This window comes from Tiliqua scincoides, chromosome 1, assembly GCF_035046505.1.
Source record: "Tiliqua scincoides isolate rTilSci1 chromosome 1, rTilSci1.hap2, whole genome shotgun sequence".
NCBI classification, from domain to species: Eukaryota; Metazoa; Chordata; class Lepidosauria; order Squamata; family Scincidae; genus Tiliqua; species Tiliqua scincoides.
This window is the reverse complement of record NC_089821.1, coordinates 302,573,731-302,585,962: the sequence shown is the minus strand read 5'-3', so window position 1 is coordinate 302,585,962 and position 12,232 is coordinate 302,573,731. Positions and strand designations below refer to the sequence as shown.

Sequence of the window (12,232 nt, the reverse complement as noted above, 5' to 3'; positions counted from 1 at the left end):
CTTGAAAAGTATTCTCTTTTTTTATCATAGTAGTGCCTACTGCTCTCACAGCCCAATCTGATCCTTCCCCTTTGCCACTGATGCAGCGATGCCAACATGGCTGTGCTGCATCCTGCAGGGGATGCAGTTGCAGAGATCTCCTCTGGAGTAAGCCTCAGCAGGGCAGAGGGGTCTACTTGAACCTGCACTAGCAAAATATCCCATGCAGGTCCATATGGACCCAGGCTGCAGGATAAAGTCTGGGAAGGGGACTAGGATTCTGCAGTTGCCACTGCCAGCAAACCTGCCCCCCCTTGTCACCTCTCTATTTCGCTGGCCCCCACCAGTCCCTCCTCTGCCTCTGCTTTATTTACGCCAGTGGGTTCACAGTGATCCTCTGGCATGTGGGCAAAGGCTCTGGCCTTCCTGTTGGCACTCTGGGAGCATGCATCTCTGCACACTGCTGGAAGGGCTTGTACGACTGCGTGAGGCAGCTAACGCTGGTGGAATGCTTGTTCTGCAAGTATTACAGCCCAATAGGATTAGGCTCTCAGTCTTAAGAACATGGCTGAATTTGTGGCAGGTCTTGATTACCAGCATTTTGTCTTGGGTCATACAAGGAGTAGCCAATAAATAAAATTGGATCTCAGTATGCACACAGTAAATCTTCAATATTGAATTACCACAAATGGCCCTCTTAGTTTTGACATTGAAGAGAGAGGTTTTTGAATAGGGATTTAGAATAAAACCACCAATATTATTAATGCTGTTATACATAAGAAGAGCCCCACTGGCTCAAGCCAAAGGTCCAACTTCCTGTATTTCACAATGGCCCACCTGAAAACTCAGGAAGCACCCAAGAGAACAAGATACAAGCATTCTGTTGCCACTTCCTTGCACCTACAAATTGATGGTAAAACCACATCTGGATTATTGCTTCTAGTTCTGGTCACCACATCTCAAAAAGGATATTGGGGAAACTGGAAAAGGTGCAGAGAAGAAAGAGACCAAAATTGTTAGTGGGCTGGGGGACCACCCTTATGAGGAAAGGCTATATAGCAGTTGTAAAAAATAATTCCTGTAGCAGGTTTCAGTGTATAAAATGCTTAGTTGACTTTTTTAGTCTGAGATTTTGTTGAGGACATTCATTTTTATAAAGGTTTTTGTTGGGAGAGAATGCTATCAAAACCAAGTTTGCACTAATGGCATTTTAGGCATTCTGATGTGAAACAAGATTACTCAGGATTTGTGTGAATAAATGTAAAAGTCATCAGAATGTTAAGCGTGGAGTGAATTTGTGGAATCTTTGGGAGTAAATGTTTGCAACAGGCCCTTTGTTTCAAGTACTGCATTGTATATGTTTTAAAACTTTTGGTGGGAGCAAGGAGGATGTTTTGTGTCTTACATGTGATAGGTTCAGGTTTGTTTTGAAAGGTGAGTGATGTCATTTGGAGAGCTACTAATAGCTAGTTTGAGCTACATTTGTTACCATTGCTCTGAGGAACAGGCCACATTTTGGAGCATTTAGCTGTTTTTGCTGAGCACGGTGTTCCAATTGAGGGTTTTGTTTTGGATTTACAGGACTGCAAACTTTGCTGAACTTTCACAAGCCATCTTGACTGAACTTTAACCTATGAATTATATTGAATTAGATTAAAAGCTTGAGCTTCATCGTTTAACTAGACTTCTCAAGAAAGAGCCTGTCTGCTGGAGGTTGCTTTTATAACCAGTTTCTCTGATGTTCAAAGGCTTGCTCTACTTTGGAGGCCTAACACATTGATTTGATCTCTGAAAATCACAGTGCTGAGACTGAAGAGGAGTCTTGCTTGTCCTCCCTGTGATCCTTTGCCATGTGGATGAAATGGAAGCAGCCGCGAGTAAAGCTACAGGTTTTAATCTGTGTTTCTTTTCTCTCCCTTCTTTCTCCAATAGTTAAATTCGTTGTGCATGGCAGTGATAGTAAAAGATCTTTCTACAAACAATTTTCTACAAGATACATTTGTACCAGTTGTTAATATATTCTGTCTTGATCTGCTTTAGTTATAAATGGCTTTCTTTGGAAACTAGACAGACATTTTTAGCTACTTGTATTAAGTAGAAAACTTTGTAGTGTTCAGTTAATTTCACTCAGATAACTTTAAAATATTTTAAGGAAAACATAGCATGAGTTCTCAACCTGCTTCTATGTTGCACACCACAAAAACTGCACAGGGTTGATGTTTGGGTTTATATGAAATTTTCAGTCTTGCTGATGTGGGGTGCGATTGCTTGGCAATTTTCTGTAACAAGTTTGTTTGACTTAAATGTGCTATGTAGACCAGTTCTTTCTTTTAAATGTTTAAAATTTTTTGTTTGGAGGATTAACCTTGCTGTATTCTTAAAAATTAAAGGGAATAATTTCATCTGTTATTATCTTTCTGAAGCTGCTTTGATACAGATATGAGACTTGTTCAGGTGTTTGTTTTTGGAAGCAGATAGTACTCATAACCCAAAACTCTTAGCTTTTGGTGTGTCTAAACATAAGGAAGCTATGATAGTCCTGCTGTGTCTCATTTTGATAGCTTGGTCCTTCTGAATTTGACTGTAAGTGATGTTGTATACTTAAAGAATGGTCACGATCATACTTAGAGTTTGATCCTCTAGAGAGTATCCAAGAGATGACATCCAAGTCCCACCAAAGAGAGCAGTGAGCAACAGAATCCCAAGGGCACCTCAGTTCTGTGGGTGGCAGGCAATCTTGAGCATTGCAATGGAATTTAGATGTCTGATTTTGATAGCTTGTATGATCTGCTGGGAACAGTTTCTTCTTTAGAGATCTTACTTGAGAATATTTTGAATTTTGGATGGAATTTGAAAGAGCTTTTTAAAGCTTGCTTTTTAAAAAAAGCTAAAGTTTGCTTTTTGAAAAAGAAATTCAAGCTCTACTTATAAATCAGAAGTTGTTTTATGTAGTGGTGAGAGGCAATTACACGAGTTATATGAAAAATAAAAATTCTAAGAATTAATAAATGTGGGGAACTATATAATGTGTGTGTGAAAACTTAAGCAGTCAAGTTTGACTGCTAAGGGTGGTGGTTTCCTGATGAAATTCTAGGAGAGTCCATATTCTCCAGTGTTAGGTGTCAGGTGGGGCTGCTTTGTGGTGGTTCTGTATTTTATTGCAGAGTGGGTGCTTAAAGTTACAAACGAACAGTTTTTCCACATGCAGTACAGTACTACTGATTTTGTTGGGGTGGGTAGAGTGTAATCCACACAGCATCCTGTACTTCCTGTGAGAGCATTTATGTCAAAGTGTACACCTCATTAAAGAGATTCAGAGTTTTGCTCAGTGGTCTGGATAGAAATACCACACTTCCCTCTTCCTGCCTGTGTCTTAAAATTCTTTCCCTTCATATCTGTGCATTTATGGTCTTATTTTTTGTGTCTAAAGATGAATTTGTCCTGTTTCAAACCTGTATCAATTCACCTCAACACTTCATTAAAGCTGTCCTCAAATTTAATGGAGCAAAAGTTAAGCACCACTGGTTCAGGCTCTGTTCTTCAGACTATCTATGTCCTGCTCTTCCTTTTTTATCTTTGCAAGTCATATCAGCTTTATTGCAGTGTCTGTGGGGGCCTGAGTACAGCTGCAGAAATCCAACTTTAATTAACATGCATAGGAATAAACTCTATGTCAGACTAAGTATGTAGAATAATCACCCAGAAACTTCAGTGCAAGTCACTCAACTGTGGTCTTGTATTGTAACCATTTTTATTTAGCCACCAACAGTGGAGGCCCTGAAAGGTTTAGAAAAGAGATAAAAGATTGCTGAGGAGACAAATGTGAGAAGCTTAAAACAGCTATGAATTTCATTTGAGCAGCAGGATAAACCAATAATCAAAGAATATGTGGAATATAAAATGGAAATGAGTGATCTTTATCAGGTGTAGACACTGATCTTCTTAGGTTTAAGAGTAGAAATTTCAGGGCTGGCTGTTAGCATTATTCTGGGGTGTTGCATTAAGAGTTACTTGCTCTCTCTAGATGTATTTTTTTCCTTCCATGTTTTGTGGGATGGTAAAACCACTTTAGCATATAGCTGCTATATAAACTGTTTGGAGGACTTTTTTTTGTTGAAAAGAGGTATATGCCTTAATTTGTATTGGCAACCTTCAGTCTCGAAAGACTATGGTATCGCGCTCTGAAAGGTGGTTCTGGCACAGCGTCTAGTGTGGCTGAAAAGGCCAATCCGGGAGTGACAATCCCTTCCACACCGGGAGCAAGTGCAGTCTGTCCCTGGTCTGTCTCCCTGGCTATGGGCCTTCCTTCTTTGCCTCTTAGCCTCAGACTGTTGGCAAAGTGTCTCTTCAAACTGGGAAAGGCCATGCTGCACAGCCTGCCTCCAAGCGGGCCGCTCAGAGGCCAGGGTTTCCCACTTGTTGAGGTCCATCCCTAAGGCCTTCAGATCCCTCTTGCAGATGTCCTTGTATCGCAGCTGTGGTCTACCTGTAGGGCGCTTTCCTTGCACGAGTTCTCCATAGAGGAGATCCTTTGGGATCCGGCCATCATCCATTCTCACGACATGACCAAGCCAACGCAGGCGTCTCTGTTTCAGCAGTGCATACATGCTAGGGATTCCAGCACGTTCCAGGACTGTGTTGTTTGGAACTTTGTCCTGCCAGGTGATGCCGAGGATGCGTCGGAGGCAGCGCATGTGGAAAGCGCTCAGTTTCCTCTCCTGTTGTGAGCGAAGAGTCCATGACTCGCTGCAGTACAGAAGTGTACTCAGGACGCAAGCTCTGTAGACCTGGATCTTGGTATGTTCCGTCAGCTTCTTGTTGGACCAGACTCTCTTTGTGAGTCTGGAAAACGTGGTAGCTGCTTTACCGATGCGCTTGTTTAGCTCGGTATCGAGAGAATGTGTGTCGGAGATCGTTGAGCCAAGGTACACAAAGTCATGGACAACCTCCAGTTCATGCTCAGAGATTGTAATGCAGGGAGGTGAGTCCACATCCTGAACCATGACCTGTGTTTTCTTCAGGCTGATTGTCAGTCCAAAATCTTGGCAGGCCTTGCTAAAACGATCCATGAGCTGCTGGAGATCTTTGGCAGAGTGGGTAGTGACAGCTGCATCGTCGGCAAAGAGGAAGTCACGCAGACATTTCAGCTGGACTTTGGATTTTGCTCTCAGTCTGGAGAGGTTGAAGAGCTTTCCGTCTGATCTGGTCCGGAGATAGATGCCTTCTGTTGCAGTTCCAAAGGCCTGCTTCAGCAGGACAGCGAAGAAAATCCCAAACAAGGTTGGTGCAAGAACACAGCCCTGCTTCACTCCGCTTCGGATGTCAAAAGGGTCTGATGTGGAGCCATCGAAGACAACAGTGCCCTTCATGTCCTTGTGGAAAGATCTGATGATGCTGAGGAGCCTGGGTGGACATCCAATCTTGGGGAGAATCTTGAAGAGGCCATCTCTGCTGACCAGGTCGAAAGCCTTCGTGAGATCTATGAAGGCTATAAAGAGTGGCTGTCGTTGTTCCCTGCATTTCTCCTGCAGTTGTCTAAGGGAGAATACCATATCAGTGGTGGACCTGTTGGCTCGGAATCCACTGTAATAAATAATAATGTAGCAGCGTTTCTCAAAGCGTGTTCCCATACTGTGCTTTTAGAACATGAAATATCTGTATATCTATGTGCTGCATATATAATTATGGGATACTAGTACATTAAGGGATTGTAAAAGTGATGAGTTGCAACTCCACTGATTTATGCAAGCCTTTCTCCCACAGCAATATTTCTGTTTGATAATACAGAACAAGCAAACAGCCTAAAACAAATGGCTTGTTTTGCTTAGCCTTAACCTCACCCTAGCTCCTGGATCACTACTCACATGTGATGGCAGCTTAGTTTTTCAGAGCTTCTGGACCACCTGCACAGGGTATAGCTTATTTTAAATACAGTCTTCCCAGGAGGTCCACAATGATACATTCCATTTATGTATGGGTTCAGGAATCCCATGAGGCTATAAGATTTTAGCTCTGCCCAGGACTTCTATTGGTGGTTTTTTCTGCTCAATTTCTAATTATGTGTTTCCAAGTATCTGTGTAACACTTAGACTGAGATTTCATGAGTTCTGTGGGAATTACATTTCCCAGCATGCTTCTTTCTTCACTATGCAGTTGTCATTCCTGATTTATGGTCCTGTCAGAAAAGTGTAGAATTTTCGTATAGAAAGCATAAATAAATATGTTAAATAATTGCAAAATATCAAGTTTCTGCTTTTGCATTTACAGTTTTGTCTTTTTATTTGTCTATAACGTATTCAGTCAATGTTTATTTTCCATTAAATCAGAGGTTTTCAAACTGGGGCATCACAATACCCCGCCTAAGCTCTACCTTGTGTTTTTTGTTTTTGCAATACTTTATTTATTACAGATACAGGTAAGGAACATTGGATAGACTTAGGGCTGGGACTACACAGGTTACACATGCAGGTATTGGCCATCGATTACAACATACATTGGTCCAAACGAAATTATTCATCAATACAAAAATTATCATATTTGCTAATCTACTAATTAATAATTTAACTAAACAATCAATATTTTTTTCTCTAAAATTATCTATCCAATCATAAAAAGGCTTCAAATTTTTACTTATACACTCTTCTTGCCACTAAGCTAATATTTAAAATAAAATTTTTCTTGTCTGATTCTTCATTTCTGATGTTGCATTTAAGAGGAATGTCTCCAATTTAAATGGTAATACACAGTTCAATACCTCTTATAACAGTTTGTGTATCATTTTCCAAAATTTCTTTACTTTTTCACATATCCACCACATATAATAAAAAATTCCCTCATTTCTTTACTCATCCAACATTTGTTTGATGACCCAGGGTACACTTTTACTGTTTTCTCTGGAATTAAATACCATCTATAAATTATTTTATATAATTTCTCTTTTAAAGAATAACCCTTTTATTTATCTTAATACCACTTTAATTTTTGCAATATTTGTGTTCCAAGTTTTAATTTACATCTACTTTGATTTAATATGATTAATAAAATACTCTTCATTTCTAAAAAGAATTTAGTCCATTAATATCTACAAAAAGAAAAAAAAGTTCTACTTGTTAAGCCATTTTAACTTTGTGTCTTAGTACTTGCTTTGTTCTCTGTCTTCTTGGTGTTTTCCTTCTTGCTCCTCCCACTGCTCCTCTCACTTCTTTTTCTTGTTAAATCTCTTAAATTTCTTGACCCCTCTCTTTCTTTCTTTTTCTTCATTCTGTTGTTTTTGGATTTAATCCAAAAATTCTTCCTCTTATTGAGACAATCTGCTCTCTGGATGTTCCCTCTTTTTTCTTCCTTAAAATTCTTAATTCTTATAGTGACGGTTGTTTTTTCTGTCTCCTGTCTCGTCTCAAAATACTCCACTTCTTTAGTTTCATCCGACATTTGATCCATTCTTTTTTCTTATCTGTTGTTTGTAATCTGTTCCTGCAAGCTTATCAGGGAAGAGTTTGTTTGCTTCACTTGTTCAGATAATTTTCTGACCTGTTGCTCCATTTCACTTCTAAAATCCCTCAACAGATCCATTAATAAGGACTGGCTTTTACTAACATCCTTTAAATTTTTAAATGCCATTTTTGTCAATATCAAATCAGGCCACTTCTTGTAGGGCTAATTTCCAATTTTTGTATCCAAAAAGTGTAAGTCAGTATTCCACTTCCAGTCAGTAACAACGTCAAATGAGTCAAACAATTAAAGAGCCATCCAAATCTTTCTTGCATCCCTTCTTCCAGAAAGGGTGGATCAGTAATCCAGGTCAATAACACTGTCAAATTAAGTTAGTATGCCTTTAAATGACCAGGCCTGAATCGAGGCTTCTTGCTAGGAAAGCAAAAGTAAAAGTTATTTTAGCTGTTGAAGATTAGTTATTTGTTTCTTTTCCATGCATACCATTGAGCAGGATAATCTTATCTTTACTCCAGCAAGGATTTCTTTAAATCCAGATTCGATAATTTCCCCTCTGGGTGGCTACCAGCCAACGTAAATAATCTTAAAGTTATCTTTTTCTCCTTCCAACCTCTTGATTGCAGTTCTTGTTATAGCCTTTTAATGAGCCAGGTTACTCACAGTTTAAAGCTTTTTTCGCTGTCATGTTGTTGTATCTAGCCCGTGGGAGGGGGAGTTCCCAGCTTTCCTAATCGTCTCCAAGATGGCAACCGGGATACGATGTGATTCAGCACAGAGCAAACGGGGAGAAATCTTTGAAATTGCCTGTTTCAAAAGACTCCCCCGTTCAAGCTCTCAGCTCTTCGTACCATCTTCTTGGCAACGAAGCGTGCCTCACTTGTTGAGGCACTTGAAAAACACACCTATTTAGCAGTCATCTCCCCTGGGAGCCCTCCAAGGTTCACTGCTACTTCACTGAGTGTTGGCTCCGCCCCCCGCTTAAGCGCTATCTTTACCGCTTTAAGGAGCAGGGAGGGCCTCCTTAAAAGAGCAGAGCAGGCCTCTGTTGGAAGGCCTCCAGCAAGGGAGAACCTACCATTTCCCTTGGTAATTGGTTCCATTGCTGAAACACTTTTACAATTAAGAAATTTCTCCTGCAACTGGAATTCCCCCTCTTGCCGTTCTGAGCCCATTGGATCTAGGCCTGCTGTCTAGGGCAGTACGCAATAAATTCTTACCTGCTTCTATGTCATAGTGTTTCAGGTGCATTATAATTTCTCCTTTTAAAAAAAACAACCATGTAAATAAATGGCAGTCATTCACTTCAATTAGAAAAAAAATAAAGTGCTGAACTTTATTTAGGCAAATGCCCTGTGACTTGGGGTCTGGTATGAAGGGAAGGCAGAATTAATCCCATGAACAATGTCCCTGGGGCAGAGCAGAGTTTGAGCTCATGGGCAAGGAATTGGCTAGGCAGCAGAGATGTTGCACTAGGACCCCCTTGTCTCCTGGCTCCTCCTGCCCTCATCCTCTTAATGACAGGCATTCCACTAATGTGATGTGTTACAAACTTTTGATACCTGAGGCCCTTTTTAAAAAAACAAAAGGAGGCACTCTTCTCTTGACATTGGTGACAACTGTAGTGCACCCCAGTCAGTATTGTGTCCTTTCTCTTTGTCCCAGTTCATGCACAGGACTGTAATTCCTTGACAGTAGTGTTGCTTTTGGGACACCCCCATGATTGAATGCTGTACTGTGGGCTGTGTTGAGAAATCCTAGTGTGTGTCTGACTTTCTCCCTCAGGATGATGTTGGTGCCCATATTTTGGGAAAGGAGGTGAGATCACTGCTACTCCAAGGGGCATTGAATAGTGGAGCCGTCACGTATGAAGGCACACTTGAGCATCTGGTATGCACTGGCACACAGGTTTAGTCTCTTTGTCTTATGAATATAAAAAGAGGACTTTCTAAATGGCAGGAAGAAAAGTTTATTATGGAACGTGATCAACACGATGTAAATGAATGGCATCTAAAACATGAATAAATTCTATAAGTTCACAGTGTATAATGATTCCCTAATGGTACTGTTGTTGTTTTCTGCAGGTTGGGAATCCTCGTGTTGAACTCACACTTTCAGAACTTCAGGATATGGCTGCCAGGCAACAGCAACAGATTGAAAATCAGCAACAAATGTTGGTTGCCAAGGTAAACTTCACTTCCAGTAAGACTAAGAACACAAGAACTAAAAATGTGCTGCTTTCACAGCAGGCTTTCAAACCCAGTAAAATGAAAAAGTTAATAATTGAGAACTGATATACTCAATTTTTGAGTGATTTTTGATTTTTGAAATATAGTTATTTTTTAATAACAAAGGGAGTACCAGACCTAAGCTCATAGTATCCATGTGATCCAGACTCTGTTGCTATCAACAAAATTCCATCTACTGACATGAGCAGTTAGAATTTCAGTGCAAATGTTCTTAACTCTTCTCTAATAAAGAATGTTTAGAGTTGATAATACAAGGATCTCTGCCTCACCCCCCTCCCTGTAAACTGCACATTATACAGCTTATACTGTAATCCTTAACAAGCTTTAATGGAACCAACAATCATATAAGGAAAACTGCAGGCGAAAAAGGAAGCATTTCCCGTATTTGTTCAGTCCATAGGCTGACATTCTAAAGAAGTAGTCTTTATCTTGCTGCAGATCTCCTTATCTTGCCTGTTTGTAGTCCTCTGCTGGTCATTATTTCCTTTGGGAAATTGTATAATGGAGGATTGGGAGCCATTTTGCTGGGGGAGGAAGTGTGTTTGAGCAGCAGGAAACATATGTTGGAAAAACAATTCCAGCTGAAATATTCATTCCCAACACATCTGTTGTTGGAATGAATATTTCAGCTAGAATTGTTTTTGTAGAACATGAGATGTTTGATCTTCTAGCTTCAGAAATGAAATATTTTGTATATTTTGGGCAATACAACCCAGGCAGATGACAAAAATGACACAGTAGATTCTAAAAAAGATTGAATGCTATTAATTTGTTCGCAGATTGAAACATTCAGGAGGCACGGAATTTGTACCTACTGTAACTACTTTAAAGAGTTATCTCAATGCGATTTTTTTAAAATAAAAAGGCAAGTAGCTGGTAACACTTTTCTAAAAATAGATTGCATGATTATATGTTCTACTTGTTTTGATAGGAACAGCGTTTACGTTATCTCAAGCAGCAAGAACGCCGTCAACAGCAATCTGTGTCCGAGAGTGAAAAGCTACTGAAACTTAAAGAGCGAGTGGAGACCCAGGAGTCAAAGCTGAAAAAAATTCGTGCCATGAGAGGGCAGGTGGATTACAGCAAGATCATGAATGGCAATCTGTGTAAGGGTGGTTTCTTCCCATTTCTTTAACTCTTGTCGCTTGCCATCCTTGGACTGATTCAGGGCTGGATCACACGGTCAGATGTCCCTCCACGTGAGCTGCTGCGATACCATGCCTATGTGGGGAAACATTAATGTGAGCTGTTTAGAATATGAAATCTGCTAGGAGCCGTTTCTGCTATCGTGACTGCACTTTTTCCAACTGATATGATGAAGGGAACAGCTGCAGCTGTATCCATATATAGTCTGATTTGCACTTGCATTTCCCCACATCATATGAGCACATTTGACCAAGAAGCAGCCATGACTATTCACTTGTAGGGGAAAGTGATTGTGTGAAGTATCTAAATAGAACAAAATGGTAATATGCTAAAATTGTTTTAGTTTTGTTTTATTTTTAGAAAGACTTCGGGAACAAAAAAAAAGTTTTGTGTATATTCCTAGGTGAGATTTGAATGTGCAGGCCAGTCTATAGAGCCTCTTCAGCCCAGATAGGCTTTTGCAGTTTCTAGTCTAATGAGCATCCTCTGCTTGGCAAATGGGGCAGAGACATACAGTTAAGTATCATTCCATCTTCCTCAGCCTTCCAGGTTTGTTCCTCATTAATGCATATTTCTTAAAGAGTGTTGGGCTGAAGCTAATTCATTGGCCCTAACTCCTGCCTTTCAGGAACTCTGGAGAGTTCATCGTGTGGGACATAGGCCTATGTTACTGAACTACTTGGGATTGGATGCACACAGACTTCTATAGAAACTGAATGGAGCACACACATAACAATAATTATGTTTTTACACATAACAATAACCCCTGCTAATTGGGTAAGAGGCACTTTTTCAAGTGGGTGCTCCATTTTTTTAGCAGGGGGAGAGTAACTGGCCCACCTCACCCCAGCACTGTCTGTTCTAGTGGCTGTCTGCTGGTATTCATTTGCATCTTTTTAGATTGTGAGCCCTTTTGGGACAGGGAGCCATTTAGTTATTTGATTTTTCTCTGTAAACCGCATTGTGAACTTTTAGTTGAAAAGCGGTATATAAATACTGTTAATAATAATAATATTTATTATTATTATTATTATTAATAATATAAATTATATATAAATTATTTATTATATATATAAATTATATTAGAAATAAATAAATAAATAATTGTGTAAAATTTTCACCAAGTAATCAAGCTCCAGTTATCACTTCGCCTTATCTCCTGGTCAATCAGAGGGCAGAGCTTTTCAACTCTGAAAAGTTTCATTTCTTGGGGGACATTAGAAGCAATGCAAAGATTAGTTTCTATTGTAAACTTTGCTGGGAAATTCCAGCCAAAGTTAACCTTTTATTCTCCTCTGTTCCATTTTGCAAATGCTGTTGCAGCCTGGTTCTGTTTTGCATTTAGCAGAGATCTGTTTTTTTCAACACCAGGATGGGATCCTCCTACCCATTTGAAGCAAAGTCCCAGG

General features: G+C 39.9%; 1 protein-coding gene across 5 annotated transcripts in view; it reads left to right on the top strand.

Moving 5' to 3' along the window:
- The window catches only part of PPP1R13B (protein phosphatase 1 regulatory subunit 13B), a 111,134-nt gene that overhangs the window by 79,094 nt on the left and 19,808 nt on the right, over nt 1–12,232 (top strand). For all 5 annotated transcript variants that reach the window (XM_066629440.1, XM_066629454.1, XM_066629433.1 and 2 more), the window contains exons 5-6: nt 9,513–9,614; nt 10,609–10,783. In XM_066629440.1, coding sequence (XP_066485537.1) covers nt 9,513–9,614; nt 10,609–10,783 — 277 coding nt within the window. The remainder of the gene's footprint in view (nt 1–9,512; nt 9,615–10,608; nt 10,784–12,232) is intronic.